Raw genomic sequence first — 22010 nt, forward strand, 5'->3', positions numbered from 1 at the left:
GTATTTATGGATCTATTTTTTTTTCTTTTTAAAAAGATTTTATTTATTTATTTGACAGAGAGAGATCACAAGTAGGCAGAGAGCCAGGCAGAGAGAGAGGAGGAAGCAGGCTTCCCACTGAGTAGAGAGCCCGATGTAGGGCTTGATCCCAGGACCCTGAGATCATGACCTGAGCTGAAGGCAGAGGGTTAACCCACTGAGCCACCCAAGCACCCCTTTATGGATCTATTTGTTTTTTGTTTTCATTTGTTTTCTTTCTTTTAGATTCCACATATAAGTGAAGTCATATGGTAGTTGTGTTTTTCTGTCTGACTTATTTCACTTAACATACTGCCATCTGGGTCCATCTATATTGTCATAAATGGCCAGATCTCATTCATTTTTATGGCCAAGTAATAATTATTGTGTATGTGCATGTGTATATATATATACACACACATATATATGTGTATGTGTGTATATACACACATACACAATGGAGTAATATATATATATGTGTATATATATATATTTATATATACACATACACATCTTTATTTTTTAAAGATTTTATTTGAGAGAGAGCAGGCACTGGGAGAGGGTAGCGGGAGAAGCAGACTCTCCACTGAGCATGGAGCCCCACGTGGGACTCAACTCAATGTCAGGACCCTGGGATCATGACTTGAGCTGAAGGCAGATGTTTAAGGGACTGAGCCACCCAGGTGTCCCTCAAAATATATTTTTGAGCAGTTACTTTGTTGGGCATGGTGGGGGGTGAGTTGGGGGGGAGGGGCCTTGGGTTCCGAACCCCTAGGCTCATCCACGAGTCTTGTGAGCCGGTAGAAATCCACAGGAAACTTCGGCACAGGCTGATCTGGCCTGCTATGGGAATGCAGAGTACATCCAGGAAGGTTTCCTGGAGGAGGTTCCAAACTCAGCTCCAAAGCTTAAGCCAGGGGTGGGGCGCGGGGTGAAGAGAGAATTTCCCCCAGAGAAGTCCCAGCTGTGGGTGGTTGAGAGGCGAGGGGCTTGGTTTCATCCCGAATCTGGAAGGAGAGGTGGGAGTGGCTGCAGCCCGTGGGGCGGTTGCCCGTCTCAGTCTCAGGTACAGCCGGAGGGGGTCACCGGGTGGGCGCGTTAAAAGGTTCGGACGTCATCCCGGGGTACAGGGGAGTCACTCAAGGTTTTGTGACAAAATCATGTGCTTAGACGGGTGTCCCTGGCTGCGAGCGCAGCGCGGGAGGGCGGATCCGAGCCTCGGGGGCGCAGGGGCGCAGGCGCCGGGGGGGCGTGGGTGAGGCGGGAGGGGCGGCTCGCGGGTCACCGCGGAGATGGCCGTGACGTCACACAGGTCCGGCCCGCAGACCCCCTTCGGGGCTCGGCGACGATCACTCCGGGGACAAAATGGACATGCTATTCAGAAGGTGAGTCTGCAGCAGCCGGCGGTGCCCTGCGCGCCCGACCTCGGCTGCGCCCGAGAAGCGTCACGCCGGCCCACCCGCCCGAGCCCCTTCCCGGTGTCCCCGACTTGAGTGACAGCACGCCCTATCCGGAGTCGCCCTGAGGAGCCAGTTCCTTCCTACTTCGGGGGTCGCTTTCCCGGCCCAGCCCCAGTCCCGGTCCCGGGCAGGTGGGCGCAGGTGCATCGGGCAGGTGCGCGCGGCCATCCAAGCTGCGGCCACCCGCGGCCCCTCTCCCCGCAGCACCTGGCCCGGCCTGGCGCCGCCGAAGCCGCAGGGCAGGGGTAGGACGCGGCTGGACTTCCTCCGGCGGAAAGGGGCCGGCAACGGGGGCTAGATCCTGCGTGGGGGTCCTTGCCCCGTGGAAGTGAGGCAGGTCTTCCTCGTCGGGCTGGGGTGGTGTCCCACTCCCTGGGTCTGGACCCCTTACCTTGGAGACCCCCCTTTTCTTTCCGTTATGGAGGAACATCCCATCTTTCCGGAGTCAGACCTGCAGGGCAGTGAGTCCCTGATGTGAGGGGAGGACTGAAGGGGGGGCTCCCCCGTTTCCCCCAGGCGTGAAGCGCAAGCGCCTAAGAAGGGGCGGCCCCGGCCTTCCTCCCGTGAGCTGGGATGGGGTCGTGGGCAGGTGGGACTGTGCCAACTCTGCCCAGGGTCCAGTCCAGGGTCTGGGTGGGAGCCTGTTCCTGCGCTGACCCCCTACTTTGCCCTCAGGCAGTAAACATCTTTGCTTGAGAATTGTGGACACCTCCCCCCCACCCAAACCCACGGGAAAATTCTAGGACACCTGGGGTCCTGTCTGCAAAGCTACACAATATTTCTCCAAAATATTATTTTAACCTGTCATTTCCTCTAGAGCAAACTGATTTAAAATAAGAAATAAATCCCAGTGGTCCTGTGCTCTGACTTCTCTGAGAATTCCTTCTGTCTGAATGGCTGTTCTTATTCTGGTTGTAGAACTTTGTGATCTGATGGATTCTGATGCAAGCCCAGGGGCTTTGGAAAGGCTGACTCACGGATCCAAGGTAAGATGAGAACTGGCTTCATCTAAATTGTTTTCCTTTTAGAGCTTGGTCAACATTGTCTACAACGAGAGTCCTTGAGTTTTAAGTAATCTCTTTGCCCAACGTGGGGTTCAGACTCACGACCCCGGACATCAAGAGTTGCATTCTTTACTGACTGGGCCAGCCGGGTGTCCCTGGATTTGTAAGTTATGACCTTCTTTCCAGGTGGCATAAGGGACAAGAGATTGCAAAATGAAAAAAACCACTGTCTTTCCTTTTTATTGTATCTCAGAATAATGGCACCAAAAAAGTAGTCAAAATAATATCAAGTATGGTATGAAGGTGTCCACCTTAACAATTAACACTGGTGGGGGCGCCTGGGTGGCTCAGTGGGTTAAGCGTAGGTCCTGATGTTGGATGGACCCTGTCCTCTGTGTGGCTTCACACTCAGCGGGGAGCCTGCTCACGATTCTTCCTCTCTCCCTCTCTCCCTCTGCTTCCCTTGCTCACGCACTCTTTCTCTAAAATAAATTGGTTAAAAAAAAAAAAAAGAAAGAAAGAGAAACACCTCTGGTTTGTACATTGAAGGACAGACCCTCTTCCCCCCGCAGCGTGCCAAGAGCCTCATCAGGTGAAGGTGGGGCCCGTGTGTTTGGAGCCATGCGCTGTTCTGGGTGTGGGTAGGAAATCGGGATAATGTTCACTCTCTGACTTCACTTTAGGCTATTACATGTTTAAGGACATTTTCTGGGCACCGACTCAGGCCCAGGGACTCGGGAATGACTTGAAGTTGTCCCTAAAAGGAATGCATCTAAAGGACCCAAAGTGTGTGCGTGTTAGGGCGGTCGTGGTTCAACCCTGACCCTCCAAGGTTTCCTGCTCTCTCGGGCTCCTGGGCCAGGAAAGGAGCTCAGAAATGTGGAGTCTGGACCAGATCTTAGTTTCTTTCAAGTGGGTAGAAAAATAAAGGTAAAAGCATCCTGTGAGGGGCGTCTGGGGGGGTCAGTCACTAAGTGTCTGTCTGCCTTCAGCTCAGGTCACGATCTCAGGGTCCTGGGATCAAGCCCTGCATCGGGCTCCCTGCTCAGCGGGAATCCTGCTTCTCCCTCTCCCATTCCCGCTGCTTGTGTTCCCAGTCTTGCTGTCTCTCTCTCTCTCTGTGTCAAATAAATTTAAAGAAAAATAAAAAATAAAAAGGCACCCTGTGAGATGCCAGCCCACATTGCCATGGTCTACCTCCCCTCAAATAAAGCCAATCCTCTTAAAATCCGCTTTTGGGGACGAGCAGTTTGAGAACTCTTTCAGAACAAATTTTATTGCAAGGAGAGGGGTCTGTTCTTGAACTAGAACAGTCAAGGTTGATGAATATTAAAGAACCTTTTTAATATCTTTTTTGGGGAACTTTATTTAAGGATTTTATTTGAGAGAGCACACACAGAAGAGCAGTGGGGAGGGGCAGAGGGAGAGAGAGAAGCAGACATCCCGCTGAGCAGGGAGCCTGACATGGGGCTCCATCCCAGGACCCTTGGATCATGACCTGGGCTGAAGGCAGATGCTTAACGACTGGGCCAACCAGGCGCCCATGAGAGAACTTTTTATTTATTTATTTTTATTTATTTATTTTTAAAGATTTTATTTATTTATTTGACAGAGAGAGATCACAAGTAGACAGAGAGGCAGGCAGAGAGAGGGTTGGGGGAGAAGCAGGCTCCCTGCCGAGCAGAGAGCCCGATACGGGACTCGATCCCATGACCCTGAGATCATGACCTGAGCCGAAGGCAGCGGCTTAACCCACTGAGCAACCCAGGCGCCAGAGAGAATTTAAACACGTGTTTCCTTTAAAGCAGAAGTGCAAAATTGACTTAAGTACCAAGGTCAGTTTAGTGGTTGACTTAGGGCAAACCTGTTCTGAATTCTGACCTCTGGGTTGGGGGCGGGGGTGGGGGCCGGTGAGGCTAGTCGCAGTATTTTTTTTTTTTTTCCTAGATCTTGAACACAGACTTGCTAAGATCCTCTGTTAAAAGATCACTGCTGGCGCTCCTGGGTGGCTCAGTGGGTTAAGCCTCTGCCTTTGGCTCAGGTCATGATCTCAGGGTCCTGGGATCGAGCCCCGCATCGGGCTCTCTGCTCAGCAGGGAGCCTGCTTCTCTTCCTCTCTCTGCCTGCCTCCCTGCCTACTTGTGATCTCTGTCAAATAAATAAATAAAATCTTAAAAAAAAAAATCACTGTGCTTGTGCTCTGTTCCTTCCTCCCTGCAGAACAGCGTCTCCCCTGACGGCCCCGTCTTGGAAGCTTTCTGGACTTCACCACCACCTTCCGTTTGCAGCCCCCCACTCCTGGTTGCCCCCGGATTCCAGGTAGGAGCCTTCAGCTGGGGAGCTGACTTGTCGCCCAGCCCCTCCCAGGGCCACTCCTCCTGGGCGTGGTTCCAGGGCTGGAAGGACTGGGGACTGGGGCGGGTCCCAGGGAGCTGGAAACTAAGGTGAGGGCTTGGACGGCTCCTTGTCCCGCCTCCCCGAGAGGAGAGGAGGTCACCCAGGTCTCTGGGGCTCTGGACTGCTGGGGAAGGAACTGGCCCGTCATCCTTTCCTCTTCCTCCCTTGCTGGCACGCATTTCAGTTCATGATAAAAAAAATTTTCTGTTTATTCAGCATTTCCTTAAGGTGCCCAAACATTCTGTTTACAAAGGGAAAATGTTAGCGCTTTGTTAGGGAAGTTGGTCAGATGTTCAGCTTGTAACAAACGTCAGATTGCCTCATGGGCCCTTGCCCTCTGGCAGAGTGTGCAAGGAATCTGGTTTTTGGCAGAATGCATGATGTGCTAGAGGCTGTGAACGCAGGGGTGCATCTTGGGGTGCGGGGTCTGTGGGATATGCATGGATGTGTGCACCCCGGAAATATCTGCTAAGCATCAGCTTCATGCTCAGTGCTGGGCCGGGCTTTGGGGACACAGAGACACAGCTGTGGACAGAGAAGCCAAAAGCCCAGGCGATGGAGTGAGTCTGTCAAAAGGGGCTGCAGAGTCCAGAGATAGAGCAGGAGGACCCGGGGGGCGGGGGTAGGGGGAGATGCAGCGGGTGAGGTACTGTGCACCTGCGTGAGAAAGGGCGGTACGGGGGCACCTGGGGTGCGGAGGGTTAGAGGGGCACCTCAGTCATTAAGCATCTGCCTTCAGCGCAGGTCATGATCCCGGGGTCCTGGGATGGAGCCCCGCATCAGGCTCTCTGCTCAGCAGGAAGCCTGCTTCTCCCTCTCCCTCTTCCCCTGCTAGTGTTCCCCCTCTCGCTGTGTCTCTCTGTCAAATAAGTAAAAATTTTAAAAAATCTTTAAAAAAGGGGGGACGTGGTATGAGCAAGGAGGGTGGCCTTAGTGTAATGACAGGCTCGAAGTGAGGACCGGGCCTGCCATGCTGGGCAAGGGAGGCTCAGTCCTTGAGGTAGGGCTGCCAGCTCTGGAGGGGTGGGGCAGAGGTGGAAGGAGAGTGGGGACAGGGAGGCGGGGAGGCAGGGAGGCAGGGGTGCAGTGTGGTTCCAGCTGAATTCTAACCACCCTGCTCTGGGTGGAGCAAGTGGGGAGAAGTGGGGGAGGGTTCAGGACTCCCCGGGGAGTAGAGTCAACAGTGGCGGATCAGCCAGGAGTCGGGGTGATGTGAAGATTGTTTTTGGCTTGAGCCACAAGACTGGTGGAGCAGCCCTGCCTGGGGCCCGGAGGGCTGCAGGGGGCAGGTTTGGGGAAGATCGGTCTGACCTTGGGCAAGTCGAGTTGGAAGAACTGGTCTGAGACACCAGGGGCAGCTGGGCAGTGGGGCGCAGGGGTGTGGAGCTGGGAGCTGGAAACCAAGGTCACCAGCGGCTGGCGGTGTCTCGGGGCCAAGTGATGTGCGTGCAGGGCACGTGCGTGTGTGTGCGTGCACGTGGGTGTGAGGGTGGAGCTGGCGGATGCTGGCTGGGCAGTGCGGAGGGTTAGAGTGGAGCGGACAGGACCCCCTTTGAAGGAGCGATCTGGTGGGGACTTCTGAGCTCTTCCGTGGGAAATTTCAAACCTGCAGCTTAAGGGGCTGGGCTAATTTCCCAGCTTTGAGGCAGGAAGGCCTTTTTGGACCAAGCCCACCGCCCTCCCCTGGAATCCTGGGCTTCTGTCCTGCAGCCCGGGAGTGGGGGCGAGCAGCTGCCGCCCAAGCTGGTGGGGGGCGACGGTGGGGTTCCAGGCCTTTCATCCCAGGTGCAAACAGTTCACGAGCCGGATCCCTGCCTCTCCAGCTGTAAATGTCTGGGGACCAGTGAGTAGGAAGAAGCCTGTGTGTGGGTGCGCCGGGGCGTAAATGTGATTTTGTTTAATAGTTGTTTTCTAACCACACGCATCAAATACCTTTTTATTAAAAAGTAAGAGGGGTGCCTGGGTGGCTCAGTTAAGTGCTGGACTCTTGACTTTGGCTCAGGTCATGCATGATCTTAGGGTCGTGGGATCCTGGGCTCCGTGGGGAGTCTGCTTCTCTCTCTCGCTCCCCACCCCCACTCTCTCTCTCTCAAATACATCTTTTAAAAAAAAAAAGTGTTTAAGAAACCTGTAGGGGCATGTGGGTGGCTCAGTGGGTTAAGCGTCTGCCTTCAGCTCAGGTCATGATCCCTGGGTTCTGGGATGGAGGCCCACCTCTGGCTCCTTGCTCAGCAGGGAGCCTGCTTCTCCCTCTCCCTCTGCCCCTTCCCCTGCTTGTGTGCTCCAGTGTCATGCTCTCTCTCTCTGTCAAATAACTAGCTTTAAAGAAAAGAAAAGACACTTTTAACCTGGTGCCAACCAGCTGCTCTAGAAAATCTGGGGTTGGCCCTCATCCCGACCATGACCCTGGCCCCTAAGTCCAGCAGGGAAGTGAGGAGAATATGGGGCTCAGATTCCTCTCCTTGTTGTAATTTCACTTTTTGGGGACTTTTATCTGAACTTGGCCTAGAGAGAGTACTAACAACCTCACGGGATGTATTCCTTGGGAGATCAAAACTAAGTTGGTTTGGATGTGTCACAGGGACGAAGGAGTCGGCCGAACAAGTTCCAGGTGAAAGTGGAGCAAAGTAATGTATTTATTTATTAATATCTTATTTTTTTAAACTAGTCTCTACACCCAGCGTGGGGCTTGAACTCACAGCCCCGAGATGGAGAGTCTCACGCCAGCCAGAAGCCCCCCCAGTCCCGTAGTATTTATTATAACTCAAGTATGACATGGCTGTGAGCCCACCTGTCACGAGCAAATGACTGGCTTCATCAGCGAGCAGGGAGACAATGCCCCCTGCTGAGGGTTTCCGAGCACCCCAGTCCGGCAGCAGAGCAAACCCCTGTCCTTGACAGTGGGCCGCCTTGCGAGACGACTTCCCGAGGAGGAGCGGGGTGGCCTGGCGGGGAGAAGGTCACCTGTGAACTTGCAGGTGATCCCCTCAAGATGGGAAGGGCACTGCCCTGTGTGGGCGTGCTCCCCAAATCTACCACCCTCCTGTGCTCCTAAGAAAACCGTCAGACCAATCCCCTTGGGCCTTGGGACTGTCAAGGTCATCGAAAGTTGGGAAAGCCTGGGGGTGAGGGGCTGGCTGGACTAATTTATTTTGTCCCCCCCACCCCCCAACCCCCGCAGGGAGCCTTCCCAGCCTTTAAAATGCTAATGTATATTGTGCTTTGGGGTCTCGTTTATAGCCTTTCCTGTTTCTTGGCCCTTTGCCTGGAGCTGGTGTTCCGTGGAGCCCAGTTTGGGAAAGCGGGGATGGCGCATGGCAGGGAGGTGGGCAGTGTTTGTGACCGACGCTTCCCTCCAGGGCCTGGAACGTGCCTTCCCATGAGGATTCCTGAGGGAAGCAAGTGACATGAAAATCCTCCGACTTCGTTTCATGGTCTCACGCTCTGGGTAAGTTTTTGTTTTGCTTTTTAAGAGTGGCTGGTCTCTCTCTCTCTCCTTTGGGTGCATATTTTCTTTTTTTTAAAGATTTTATTTATTTATTTGACAGAGAGAGATCACAGGTAGGCAGAGAGGCAGGCAGAGAGAGAGAGAGAGGGGGAAGCAGGCTCCCTGCTGAGCAGAGAGCCCGATGCTGGGCTCGATTCCAGGACCCTGAGATTATGACCTGAGCCGAAGGCAGAGGCCCAACCCAATGAGCCACCCAGGCGCCCCTGTTTTTTTTTTTTTTTCTTTTTAATTGTTTTTAACAACCTCACACTTCTGGGTTGGTGGGGGAAAGGTTTCTGTCCGCTTGGGTGAGCGAGTCGGTCCCCAACCTGGGTTCGCATGCTTTATCTGTTAAAGGGAGAGGACATTTGAGCTGGGTGGGTGGGTTCCGGTCTGGAATTTTCAGCGTCAATGAGTCTGACCTTTCCACTGAGCTCGGGTGGGATGGAGCTTCTGGGGGCACAGGGCTTTCCCCACGCAGACGGAATGCTCACGGGCTAGACGTCCCCACCACCAGCTGGCCCCAGAGGGGTAACCACAAAATTTTTTGAAGACCCCCCCCTAGATTTGTCTGGCAAGGCGGAACCCAGTACCGTTCACCCCTGGGGCAGGTAGATCAGACTTGGACGAGCTGCCAGACCGGCTCCCGGGGACGCCCTCCTGCTGGGCACCTGCCCTTGGGGCGGCTGCCCCTCCCCCACCCCGGCCACCAGGGACCTGGGCTTTGTCCTCGTGAGGACAAGTAATGTCAAGTGAGATGTTTTCCAGTGCAGTGAAAGGCCCATCGTAGCTGGCCCCCAAGCCATGGCCGGCCTGAGGCACGGCCGCCCCACCTGCATCAGGGCGGCCTTCAGCTCCGCCAGCACCAGGGCCGGCTTCCGCAAGAGGCACAGAAACACACTCCATCGCTTCAAGGTACTCTCACCGCCCTTGCCCTCCTGGGGGTGCAGGGGGCAGGGCGGGTGGGGCGACCTGCGATCCCCGGACCAGGTGTCCTGGCTCCTCTTCTCGGTGGTTCCTGGTAAAATCATTATGGGTCTTTCTTCCATGCTCGAATGTCGATGGGTTCAAACTCCTGCGTTTTGATCAAGAAAAAACAAAAGCCTTTTCCCCCAGAAGCCTGGGAGCCTTGGGGAGGGTTTTAGAACATCTGCTACCAGCCCCGGGGTTCTTCAGAGGGCCCTGAGCAAGGCCTGGCCGTTGTCTGGCCTCAGCTCCTATAAGGGAAGGAAGGAGTTAAGACAGATGATCTAGAATCTTCCATGACCTTCTAGGTTTGGGTTTAGAACGAGTGCAGGGTTTTCTGTTCCCAGTGAGATGGGGATCACATCCAGCTGCCTTCTCGCTGCATTCCTGGTCCTCCTTTTCCTATTCCCGGTGGCCCAGGTTCTCATTTTAGTCCCTTAAACCAGGAGATGCTTCTTGCCCACCCACCAAGGGCTGCCTTCCTCTGAGGGTCCGGTGTGGCGGGAACGGCTGCCGTCCCTCGGTCCCTGGCCCTAGAACACTACCTGCCGTCGGTCTGCCTGCCTCCTTAGAAAGGATTATTCAGCCTTTTTTTTTAATTTCTCCAGGCCAATCACAAAAAGAATCACATGGACTTAATTGAAGGTATCTGGAGAGAGGTACGTGACAGAATGAGCCAAGAGCCACTCTCCCCATTGAGAGGCTGGTGGAGCTGTCCCCCATGTCAAGTCCCCAGAACCAGCCACAGGTCAACCTTGCAAGCAGGCCTTTCCAAGGAGAGTGGTTTGGGGCCTGCTCGTGTGTGCTCTTTTGTGATGGGAAAGACTGGAGTTAACTGTGTTTTACAAGAGCCACCCAGGTGCCCCAGTTTATTATTATTTTTTAAAGAATCTATTTTATTGGGGCACCTGGGTGACTCAGTTAAGCCTCTGCCTTTGGCTCAGGTCATGATCCCAGGGTCCTGGGATTGAGCCCCGCATCGGTCTCCCTGCTCAGCAGGGAACCTGCTTCTTCCTCTCCCACTCCCCCTGCTTGTGTTCCCTCTTTCACTGTCTCTTTCTGTTAAATTAGATTTTTTAAAAAGATTTTATTTTTTAAAAAGATTTATTAATTTTTAGAGTGAGAGCATGTGCGTGCACATAAGCGGGTGTGGGGGTGAGGGAGAGGGAGGGGAGAACCTCAAGCAGACTCCCCACGGAGCACAGAGCTGGCACAAGGCTCGATCTCGAGACCTTGAGGTCATGATCTGAGCTGAAAACAAGAGTCAGATGCTCAACTAACTGAGCCTCCCAGATACCACCCCCAAAGATATTATTTTTAAGTCATCTCTATGCCCAGTGTGGGCCTTGAACTCCCAACCCCGAGATCAAGAGCCACAGGCACCCCAATGAGCCAGCCAGTCGCCCCTCAGCATCAGTTGCATCAAAATCAAAATCAGTGCGGCACATGAGTGGCTCAGTGGGTTAAGGCCGCTGCCTTTGGCTCAGGTCATGGTCTCAGGGTACTGGGATCGAGCCCCGAATCGGCCTCTCTGCTCATCTGGGAGCCTGCTTCCTCCTCTCTCTCTGCCTGCCTCTCTGCCTACTTGTGATTTCTGTCAAATAAATAAATAAAATCTTAAAAAAAAATTAAAATCAGTAATCCGGGTGTAGTTGACACGTGATCTCGTGGAGTTTAGAGATCCCAGGTAAGGGTCTAACCCTGGCCGTGTGGCCAGGGATCTCCTGCCCCGCTGGGCCTCTCAGTCTGCGAGGCCGGACTCTGTTGGTTTACGTGTGGGGTGAGCCCGTCACTGTCCCTCACATGCACCCTCTAGTCTGGGCCTCGAGGCTTCCTGGGGCTGGTGACTGCTCTGCCATGGGGTCCCATGATGCTGGCTCTGTGAAACCCAATTCTGCCCATTTCTGAATCTGAAATGATTACAGTTGTCTGCAGATTATGGTGTGAAACTATTTTTATTTTTACCTTTTTTGGGGGGGTGCATATGTGACCATGTCGCCTCGGCAGGTTTGTACTCCCCATGAGAGGTGACCCCCGGGCCGTTTCTGCCCGCGGTGACACAGGGAGTGAAACCCTTCCGACTGGCCGACCCAGCAGGGGCCTCGGGGTCCGTTGGTGTATCTGGGAGGAGGACTCAACCTGGCCTGGAGGTTCACGGGGTGCAGCTCCCCATAGTTAGCACAGGAAGAGACAGCAGTCGGTTGTGGGGACTCAGACGTCCCTGGAGAGAGACCTTTGCCGCCAGAGCTGCTCAGTCAAGAGCACAGATGCAGGGAGGGGAAAAGCTGGAGTAAGAGCTGGGAAATCGGGTCAAGGTCAGTGTCAAGGAGCCGTGGGACTTGAGGTCCAAAAAGCTCCAGGGGCCCCTCAGGTGGTCACAGAGGTGGGAGGCTGCCGAGGAAGATGGGCTGTGTCACCCGCGGCTGCCGCTCAGAAACGGGGCTTTGAAAACCATGAACTCTGCCCCTGAACGCGCCGTTCAGCCTCTGGCCAGCCCTGTGCATGGGGGTGGCGGGCGGTCAGGAACAGGGTGGGGTGAGCCAGGAACTGGATGTTGGGAGGAAGTGAGCTCAGACCCCAGGGATTGGCTGGGCGGTGTGGACCGGGCTGGCTGGGCTGGTGCGCAGTCCTGGGACAAGGGCTTTAAGAGATGGGACCCAGATTGGGCCCCCAGTGGTAGCGGACCCTCAAGCTTTTGGGATGTGAGGAAGTATTTGTCTAATGCATTTTTAAAAAAAAGATTTTATTTATTTATTTAACAGATCACAAGCAGGCAGATAGCCAGGCAGAGAGAGAGGAGGAAGCAGGCTCCCTGCTGAGCAGAGAGCCAGATTTGGGGCTTGATCCCAGGACCCTGAGATCATGACCTGAGCTGAAGGCAGAGGCTTAACCCACTGAGCCACCCAGACGGCCCTGTCTAATGCATTTTTTTTTTTATAAAAGATTTTATTTATTTATTTGACAGAGAGAGATCACAAGCAGGCAGAGAGGCAGGCAGAGAGAGAGGGAAGCAGGCTCCCCGCAGAGCAGAGAGTCCGATGTGGGGTTCGATCCCAGGACCCCGGGACCATGACCTGAGCCAAAGACAGAGGCTTAACCCACTGAGCCACCCAGGTGGCCCTGTCTAATGCATTTTTGAAAAAGATTTATTTATTTTTGAAGCAGGGACGTTAGGGTTAGGGAGGGTAGGGAAGAGAGAGTGAGACAAGCAGACTCTGCTCTGAGCACAGAGCCCTTTGCGGGGCTTGATCCCACAACCCTGAGATCAGGGCTGGAGCCGAAACCAACAGTGGCCCCCGTCTAAGGCATTTTTAATGATTCGTGAAGCAGATGCGTTGGCACAGTTTGCCAACATCAGTGCTGGAAGAAATCTGTGCGTGGGAGGGGCGTGTTGCACTTTCTCCTGGTAGAGATTGCCGTCTGGCTCAGAAATAGTTTTGTGCTCAGTTTTTAGATCCTTTCGATGGCGATTCAGAAGACCCCCCCGGTCACCCGGCCTCCAGCCACAGTGACTGTTCTCCGAGTGACGCGAACGGTACTGGGCCTTCCCACGCGCTCAGGTGCGGGAGTCCGGGAGAAGTTCGCTTAGAAGACCCTCTCTCGTCCAAAACCGCAGACCTCCCGCTGAGAGCGGCCAGCCGGGGCCCCTCGTCCCTTGAGGCCAACGACGTGGATATGCAGCCCGTGGAGGCCAGCAGTCCCGAGGCCCGAGGCCGGGCAGCCCGGTGCTCGGGGTCGCCGGAAGACTGGAGGATGACCGAGGACCCGTGGCCCAGGGCAGCTGGCCCCCTCCTCCCCGCCGCGGGCCCCCCGGAGCCCTGCCGCCCTGCGCAGAGCAGAACCAGAGCCGCCCGGCAGCCACCCAGAGGTGAGAAGGACAAGGGACCCAAGATCACCCTCTCCAAGAGGAAACTGGAACTTCTACTTGCAGAGCCTGAGAAAACTAAGAGAAAGAAGCAGTATGTGGCCTAGACCATGGTGAGCAGTTAGCTGAGGAAGGGGTCCTACAGCCCCGAGGGGGACCCGTGGGTCACAGCTGCCACCGATGCACTTGTTTCCGCGAAACACTTGCCCTGTGTAGGTCTGAAGTAAGGAACACCTGAGTGCCCACCAGCTGTGCTGGAAAATGGGTTTTTCCAGCCGAGGAAGGGTCCTGGGTCACGGGACGCCCCGCCCCTAAATTCAAGTTTCTTTCCTGTTACTATTCATGTTCCTATAGAACTAGTGATTTTTTTTTTAAACCTTGACTCCTGGTGCCCATTGTTGTCCCCCCTCCCTGAATGTTTGCTCTGGGTGGGGCTGCAATGGGCGGTGGGCAGGAGGGACAGGCTGGACTCCCGCATGCGCTGGCCCGTCCCCCACCGGCCCCTTGGGAAGCCACCCCGCTCCGTGTCCGTTTCTGCTCCTCCTCACTGTGCGTGTGAGGAGGGATGCTCTGAGCTGTGGGCTCTGGCTGTGGACACGATCCTGGACTTGACGCGCCAGTTAAAAATGAAGGGGTGGTGGCGGCTCTTTGACGCTTTCCCAGTTGCTGCGGGTTTGCTCACTGGGCCTTTTGCTCCCCAGCAGGCATGAACTGAGCACAAGTCTGGTGCCAGCGCCGGGTGGCCGCTGCCCACACGCCTAGGACCGCTGTCCCCAAGTGCCAATAAAAGGGAAGCGCACGTGAGGCCCAAAGCTACTCCTTCCCCCTGGCGGGCCGGCGGGGGCGGGCGCAGACGTTCTCTTCAGCCCCAGTCCGCAGGCTCTGCCCACTGGGGCTGAGGAAGACTGTGGCTCCTCCGACAGGATGGCCACAGGGTGGCCCCGGTGGCAGGGGTCCCTCGGGCCCCATGGGCTGAGCTTCGCGTGGGGGTGGGGCTCCAAGAGGCCCTGGAGGTGGGCGTTGAGTCCCGTGGGGCTTTGGGAGGCAGCAAGTGGGAGCCTCGGGCACACCTGAGGCTCGTGGAAGCCTTTGACGGGAGCTTCCAGCCCAAACCTAGGGTGGCCGGCCCCTCCCCTCGCTCCCCCCGCCCCGGCAAGGTGTCGGGGGTCTGGTCGCCGCAGCGGCTTCCGCTCACCCCCCGTTCAGGAACCTGCTCCGCATCCCCCCCAGGGTGGTGGTGCTCCTCCTGTGCCCAGGACCCTTACCTGGGCGCGGTGGGCACGGGAGGTAGGCGGGACAGATGCCCATGGTGGCCTTTCTGTGGGTTCTGCTTCCTCAGGCCTGGTCCCAGCTCTCACAGCCTACAGCCCCATTTAGGAGTCTTGCTGTAGAAAAGCTAAAAACCCTTCATGGTTCAGAGAAAAACACTTAGATTCCTGACAGAATAGTCCAAACTGGGTGGGGAGGCAGCGGACTCTGTCCCCAGGGCCTGGGGACAGCCAGAGCCTGGCAGCTCCAGAGAAGCGGTGGGGGTGGGAGGCAGTGGCTTAGGCACCCCCTCAGCCCCGGATCGTCACTTGGCTGGTGGGCGAGTGTGGGTCACGGGGCAGCAGCAGCAGAACAGGTTTTCGCCGCAGGGGTCTGTGCTAAGGCCCGGTGGCCACCCCAGGATCTGGGGGAAGGTAGGCCCCCCCGGGGGACGCAGGACGGGGGACCAGCCGGGTGAGGGCATCTGTGCCCTCACAGCCTGCTGCCAGGCTGTACCACGAGGGTAGGCGACAGGGTCCAGGCCCTTCCCGCATGGGCGCCCACGTTGCCAGGCCAGGCCCCAGGGTTCGTTTCTGTGGGGGAAGGGCTCCCAGGCCGAGCTTCGGCGCCGTGAGGAGACGGGGACAGAAGAGGCGGGAGGCCGGGTCGTGCTTAGTGTTTTATTCCCCGAACAAGCCAAGCTACAGCGCCGCCCCAGGCACCTAATGGAGTCCTGCCGGCGGCCCGCGCTCCGCTTCCTGTGACGGCGACGGTGCACCAAGGACTTTCCTCCGACACGTCCACTTCCTCCCAGCAGTTGAGCGATGAAGAGACATAAATAGTTACGACCACAGAAAGGGGGCGAGGGAGCCGAGCTTCACTCCGTGCAGAGGACGGCCACGCCGCGCTCGTAGAAGCTGCGTGGGTCCTCCTTGGTGGCGATCTCAAAGTCGACCGTGAAGATGAGGTCTGCCCGAGTGAAGTTCAGGTAGACAGGCAAGGTCACCTAGAGGGGAGGACGGGCGGAGTGCTGGCTCAGGCAGGCCCGCGGCAGCCCTGGCGGCTGGCGGCATGCGGGGAGGGGGTGGGGACACGGGGCACCTGCTGACCCCAGACGGCTGGAAGGGGCCACTCACCACGTTAGCCTTTCTCTCGGCATTGGTCTGCTTGACCCAGCGCAGCTGCGTCAGAGGGAGGACCGTGGAGATGGCGTGCGACAGCGACAGCTTGTTGTTACCGCACGTGGCTCCCTGAAGCTTCAGACCTGCGGGAGGCGGTCAGGCCCCGCCACCAGGGGTAACGGCTCTATGAGTCTCGGTGACGCAGCGCACGGCTCTGGCGTGCTCCCGACCGCCCCTCAGACACGTCGGACTGGGAGCAGCCCTGGAAGGCCACCAGCCGCTAGGACCACCTGTGAGCAGGCCCGGGTGCAGGGACGGGCTGCCCCAGGGAGAAGCCCAGAGTGGCTGAGGACCCCAACTCACCCGTGACCCCAAAGCTGCAGGCATCCAGGGTGGCACTCTGGGAGGTGGTGACGTTGACTTCCAGGCAGAGCTCCTCCAGGGACCAGCTGTTGGCCTGGGCCACGTACTGCCTGGTGGCGGTGATGTACGCCTCGGGCACAAACAGGCCGCCCAGACACACGTGGATGTTCTGTAGGAAGCAAGAGCCCCCGGTGAGCGGCAGCGCCCCGCCTTCCTTCGGGTCATGCTGGGGTCTGTGCCTGCCCCCTGGGCTCCCGAGGGCTCCTGCCCTGCCCAGGACAGCTCCCGCACCCCCACACCCCCAGTGGGGCAGCCTTCACCACCTTCAGCTCCTTAGCGCCCCCGGACGCAGCCGCCTGGGAGATGTTCTGTAGCTGCTTGATCCTCTCGCTGAAGTCCGACACCCACTGGATGACGGTCATGCCCGCGGGCACCGTGTAGTGCGACCAGCTCCGAGGCAGGATCCCTGTGTGCAAGGTGACCCCCGGCGGCGTCATTCGGACAGTCCCCAAGGCACACAGGGGTCACGCTGCTAGCAGTCAGCAGCTTCTCTGCTCCGCCCACCTCCCTCCCCTACCCACACCCCTGCATCTGCTTGTCCAGCCTGAGGGGGTTGTCTGGGGGGGCCACAATCACCCCCCAAAGACTGCCTTGACGGCTAACTGCCCTCACACAGGCCGCTGGGCTTCACCCCCCAGTTTAGGCTCTTGGGGTGGATGGGAGACCCCTGGGGGCTCCCTGTACCTTTAGACTCAAGCTCCCCTCTTTTCAATGTGCCGGCCACCCCCGTAAAAACCGTACAGATTTAATCAACGTTCAGGGAGCCAGCAAATAAGAAAAAAACCTCAGGCCATCGTGAGCCCAGCCCCCAGGGACACGGGCACAGGAGATGCGCCCGGGCGCCCGCGCAGGGAGGCCGCACCTTTCACCAGCTCGTTGATGAGGCTGCGCAGGTAGTTGGTCTGTTTTTTCTTCCCTTCGCACACTTGGACGACATCCGCGAGGTCCTGGCGGACGTCCTGCAGCAGCTTGGCGCCCATCTTCACTTCCCTCTCAAAGAACCTGAACAGGGGATCCTAGGATTGTCAAAGAGAGGAGAAGGCCTGGGTGAAGGGGAGAGTCTGGGACGAGCCCGTCCTCCCGCAGGACCTCAGAGCGCCGACCCAAGGCTCGAGGCTCCTCCGAGCTCGCTCCCGGACGAGACCTCAGACTGGATTTTGCACCAAGTGGGTGGGAACCTGGTCGTGCGCCCCGAAGAAGAGGGACGGTTCCTCCGCTGCTGCTTCCGGGACCCCCTCACCACGTCTGTGCACACAGAGCCCCGGCAAGAGATCAGCCCCCACGCCTGAGTCTGGGCGCAGCCGCCCACAGGCTCCGAGAGGAGCCCGAGCCCGCCCGCAGCGTGGACCCCCGGGGCGGCCCCACCCGCGCCTGGCCACCTTGATGTTCTCCACCGTCCGCTTGAGATGGCTCAGCGTCTGCGGGATGAGATGCAGCCAGTTGGAGGCAGTGGTGTGCAGGGTCCGCATCCAGGCCGGGCGCCCGTCGGACGTGGAGTCGGTCCTTGCCTTCTTCTCGGTCTCGGCGTAGGCCAGGTCGTCCTCGTCCTCCAGCATCTGCATCTTCAGCATCTTGCTGATCATGTCCACGCCTGGACCCGGCGGAGGCACGGGGCGGCGGGGAGGGCGGGGAGCAGAGGAGAAAGGACGTGAGCGGACGGGCCATGTCATGCATCCCTGCATGGTTCCACGTGGGGACACCAGGCCAGAGAGTAAAGTGGCACATACAGAGGAAGACGATGCCAGATCGAGTCGGCTGGACTGAGCCAGCAGCCTGAGTGCAAGACAAGACTGGGCTGCTCAGAGACTCCGGATTCGCATGCCTGGGCGCTCCTAGAGGGCTGGGCTCTTGGGCAGGCGAGGCTCCAGCAGGGGAGGCCACCGCGCCGTGGTCCTGGGCTGCCGGCGCCCCCGCGCCCACTGCTCTGCCTCAAACACTGACCCCTGCTTCGCGTCATCCTGTCCCTCATCTGGTCCAGGAGAGCTGGAAGTCCAGTCCCCGAACCACATTGGAGGCTGGAGCAGAGAGGACAGGCCCGTCCGGCTCAAATGTCAGGACCTCCTGAGGGGGACAGCCATCAGCCCAGGCCTTCAGGGATGCTCTAAGGGGGGACGTGATGTGACGTCTGGGGGCTCGTTAATACCGAGCGGCCCTATCCAGGCATCCAGCTGGTGTTAGGACAGAGGGAGGGAGAAGTCCTACACACCATTCCCATGTCATGGGGCTGAAGCAGGTGCCACCAGTGTTAAAACACTGTATGACCTCAGTATAGGCTTTTGGACAAGGGTGTACTTCCCACCCAGCCCTGGACCCACCAGAGCCTACCCTGCACCTAGGCCTCAAATTCACCATGGCCGGCGGCCCAGCTTGTCTTGGTGGCCTAGGGGACCACGGCCACCTCACAGAGTGGGGAGTGGATTGACATGGGGTCAAGGTGGTTCTCAGAGAGGAAGCACAGTAACTAGGGGTTCTTGTGCAGAGCGGAAGGGCTGCCTGACGAGAACTATCACGCAGCTGCGTGAGTTTGGGCGAATCTCAAATTCTTTTCCGGGCCTGGTTCCCATAAAGACAAGTCTGGGTCAGATCAGTGGGAACAAGCTCGCGGACACAGCTGCCACCGGGAGTGCCTGCTGGAGCAGACGGGGCAGGGGGCGGGGTGGGGGGGCGTGTGTGTGCCTGGGCTTCAGACTCAGGACTCCTGAAGCAGGCCCTGAGAATATGCGTTTATACAAGTTGTGAGGAGGCTGCTGAGCTGGGCTGGGGACCACACTCTGAAAACCACTGCGTTAAATATTTCTTGAATAGTCTTTAAAAAAAAAAAAAGACAGGGAAGGAAAAATTCTAAGAACTACTCTAATAAAAACGGATTCTAAAACCTCATGTAAGGGCGCCTGGGTGGCTCAGTGGGTTGGGCCTCTGCCTTCGGCTCAGGTCATGGTCTCAGGAGCCTGGGATTGAGCCCCGCATTGGGCTCTCTGCTCGGCGGGGAGCCTGCTTCCCCCTCTCTCTGCCTGCCTCTCTGCCTACTTGTGATCTCTCGCTCTGTCAAATAAATGAATAAAATCTTAAATAAATAAATAAATAAACCTCATGTAAGGGGTGCCTGGGGGGGCTCAGTGGGTTAAGCGTCTGCCTTTGGCTCAGGTCATGAGCTCAGGGTCCTGGGATCGAGCCCCACATCAGGCTCTCTGCTTGGCAGAGGGCGTCTGCTCCCTCCCATCCCGCTCTCTGCCTACTTGTGATTTCTCTGTCAAATAAATCTTAAAAACAAACAAACAAAAAAAACAGAACAAAAAACCCTCACGTAATACCAGGAAACTTTCAGTTCTTTAAGGAAAAAGAAATGAGGTCTGCTGAAACCAACACGTAACTTCCAGACCTCAAGGACCTGAGCCTAGACCGGGAAGAGACGCCACCCGGAACCGACTACTTTTGCCCCCTCTCCTCAGGGTGGAGGCAGGAGCAGGCAGGAGCAGGCAGGAGCAGAAGGGCCAGTGAGGGGCCGGGCGCGCGGGGTACCCACCCTGGGTGGTGAGCAGGACTCTCTCGGCGTTGTTGGGAAGGCCCAGCCAGGAGGGCGTCTGGGTGTCGGGGAGCAGCTCCACCCACTGGACAAACTCCTCTCGCCTGGAAAACCAGCACATTTGGAAATGCCCTTCTGCGGGATGTGGTCAGGTGGCTGGTGTGGCAAAGGTCAAGGTCATGGGAGGCAGACTCGTACCTGATGCCATCCGGCATCTGAATGTCTTTGTGCCCGTCGACCTTGCAGGCCAGCTTAAATTCACTATCGAAGCTTTTTGTTGTGAACAGACGCTCCAGGAAAGTGTTGAGCAGACGCTGATCGAACTCGTTGTCCACTCGTCCCCCGTAGATGGACTGGGCCATCAGGGTCTTCAGTGCGGACCAGGGGATCTTATCTGGAGAGATGTTCTGCCTCCCCTGCGTGAGGAAGGCTGGGGTTGTGGGGGCAGGTCGGAGGGGCACCAGCATAGCCTGGCTGTCTTGGGGGGCAGGTTTCTTCCTCACCCCTACGACAGAGGGGACTCCCCACCGTCTGCCACACCCACAAGCAGTTCTGAGCGCTTGCCTTTGCCGTGTCATCCAGCCACGTGTCCACCGTGTCGCAGGCCGAACGCAGGTCAGACTCCCCAAATTCATACTTCTTCGACCACCCCAGGGGTGCATAGCGCAAGCGTTCTTGGATGATCGCATGGAACCAGGCCAGCAAGAAGTACAGGCGAGCGCGCTCGTTGGGAGACTGGATGAGGAAGGTTAGCGATGACGGCGTCCCCACAAAGCAGCACCCCTTCTAGCTAAGACAACAGTGTGGCTCTTCTCTCAAAGTTTCAGAAAGAGCCTTCCAGGGGCGCCTGGGTGGCTCAGTCAGTTAAGTGCCTGCCTTCGGCTCAGGTCATGATCTCAGGGTCCTGGGATCGAGCCCCCTGTCGGGCTCACTGCTCAGTGGGGAGCCTGCTTCTCCCTCTCCCTCTGTCCCCCCAGCCCTTGCTCGCGTGCATATGCTCTAATAAATAAAACCTTAAAAAAAAAAAAAGAAAAAAAGCTTTCCACCTTGAGCCTCAAGCATTAGGACCTCCGATGAGGCACGTTAATACTGCCTGCAGTTACGCCAACTGTCCTATTAATGACACATTCCAGTGACACCGCGTAGATCAATTATTCAGCCACAAAAAAACGCTAACAGGTTTTCTGAAACCGTCAGCAAAACTGGATTATGGCACAAAATAAAACTGCGCTTAAGGAGCCCTGTCTCCCTGCTCATGAGCCTCAAAGGACCAGGCTTGGGAGCACAGGCCTGCCAGACACGTACCCCGGATACTATCCGTGCTCGGCCGGGGGCTCCGCGGGGGGTGTCAGCTCACCCGGGGGGCCTGCCCGCTACCGCCTCGCGACCCAACACGAGCACGTGTATCTTTCAGCCTATCCTGAGGAAGGGACTCCGGACTGCAGCTCAGGGCACTTCCAGTGCAGCTGCCATCACGGCGCTACCGGGAAGCGCAGAGACCTGCTCCCGGGTCTGGTGATGGGACGGTGTCCGGGACTACTGCAGACACCGCGCGCTGGGGGAAAGCCACGTGTACCTTGCAGATCCGCGAGACGGGGATGCTGCTGAAGGTCCGCAGCATGTTGGCCTTCACCCCCGGGGGCGGCTCGAACACGAAGATGCGGCCCGCTCGCAGCAGATTCACGGGCACCTGAGGGGACACGGCGCCCGTCACCGTCCCGTTCGCCGTGCGCTTCGGCTCCACGACGCAGGGACGGAAAGCGGCCGCGCACTCGGCACCCCACGCGCCGGCACGCACCTTGGGGTTGATCTCCATGGTGAGGAAGAGCCGGAAGCAGGCGTGCGGCTGCAGGGAGTGCAGCTTCTTCTCCAGCTGCATCAGCCAGCCGGGGGCCAGGTGCACGTTCTTCAGCATCACCCACCTGCCGGGACAGCCGCAGCCACCGTTCAGGCTTCCGGGCGCAATTCTCGGGGACTGAGGCTTTCTGAAACAAAGCCAGCCTACCTGCCCGACTTCACGGCCGTATTGATCGCTTTGTCTGCTTGGTTGAAGCCTTCTGCGGAGCCTGATGCCGGAAAACTCAGTGTCAGCAAGGCAGGCCCGGGCCACAGGGCCCACCACGAATTCCGAGGGGCTTCAGCCCGGAACACTCATGGGGCGCCCTTACCGATCGCAATCGAAGTGATCTGTGTGTTCTGTTCGGCCGCAAGGTCTTCGACGTGCCCACTGGCGTCGTACCCAGGCACAGAGCACATCAGGACGGGAGTATTGGGCTTGACCTATAGGTGAAGAGAGCAGAACTAAGGCAGAGGGCTTCCCACCAGAGGGTGGATCTCTCGCGGGGAGAGCCCCACAGGCAGGCCTTGCGAAGGCTCCCCGGCCCTGAGGTGTGGGCGCCGTGGGACGGCCCAGGTTGGGGGTTAGCCTGGAGCAGGCGTGTGGCCTGATGAGGAGACGGTGACCGGCTGCAGGAGGAGGTGAGGCGCACCCGGGCCCG

The 22010-nt window shown here is 57.4% G+C and overlaps 2 protein-coding genes and 1 long non-coding RNA gene across 3 annotated transcripts in view; 2 read left to right on the forward strand and 1 right to left on the reverse strand.

Annotated features, from left to right (window-relative positions):
* Positions 1-1261: 1261 nt before the first annotated feature.
* LOC116856297 lies at positions 1262-4740 on the forward strand. Its single transcript, XR_004380520.1, has 3 exons — positions 1262-1403; positions 2397-2464; positions 4703-4740. It is a non-coding gene; the product is annotated as an uncharacterized LOC116856297 (long non-coding RNA).
* Positions 4741-9036: 4296 nt separating this feature from the next.
* Positions 9037-13304, forward strand: LOC116856235. Its single transcript, XM_032839574.1, has 3 exons — positions 9037-9281; positions 9941-9991; positions 12780-13304. Exons 1-3 carry the CDS (start codon positions 9171-9173, stop codon positions 13302-13304), a joined length of 687 nt encoding a protein of 228 aa, XP_032695465.1. The 5' UTR covers positions 9037-9170.
* Positions 13305-15111: 1807 nt separating this feature from the next.
* Positions 15112-22010, reverse strand: part of DYNC1H1 (dynein cytoplasmic 1 heavy chain 1) — a 66232-nt gene continuing 59333 nt past the window's right edge. Inside the window, exons 66-78 of the mRNA XM_032839572.1 lie at positions 21681-21792; positions 21518-21578; positions 21311-21434; positions 21089-21202; positions 20077-20247; positions 19711-19928; positions 19513-19616; positions 17369-17580; positions 16852-17005; positions 16253-16395; positions 15930-16098; positions 15582-15709; positions 15112-15451 (exon numbers count right to left, since the gene is read on the reverse strand). Coding sequence (XP_032695463.1) covers positions 15323-15451; positions 15582-15709; positions 15930-16098; positions 16253-16395; positions 16852-17005; positions 17369-17580; positions 19513-19616; positions 19711-19928; positions 20077-20247; positions 21089-21202; positions 21311-21434; positions 21518-21578; positions 21681-21792 — 1839 coding nt within the window. The 3' untranslated portion in view covers positions 15112-15322. The remainder of the gene's footprint in view (positions 15452-15581; positions 15710-15929; positions 16099-16252; positions 16396-16851; positions 17006-17368; positions 17581-19512; positions 19617-19710; positions 19929-20076; positions 20248-21088; positions 21203-21310; positions 21435-21517; positions 21579-21680; positions 21793-22010) is intronic.

The sequence above is a fragment of the Lontra canadensis genome, unplaced genomic scaffold, assembly GCF_010015895.1.
Source record: "Lontra canadensis isolate GAN:19392208 unplaced genomic scaffold, GSC_riverotter_1.0 scaffold108, whole genome shotgun sequence".
NCBI lineage: Eukaryota > Metazoa > Chordata > Mammalia > Carnivora > Mustelidae > Lontra > Lontra canadensis.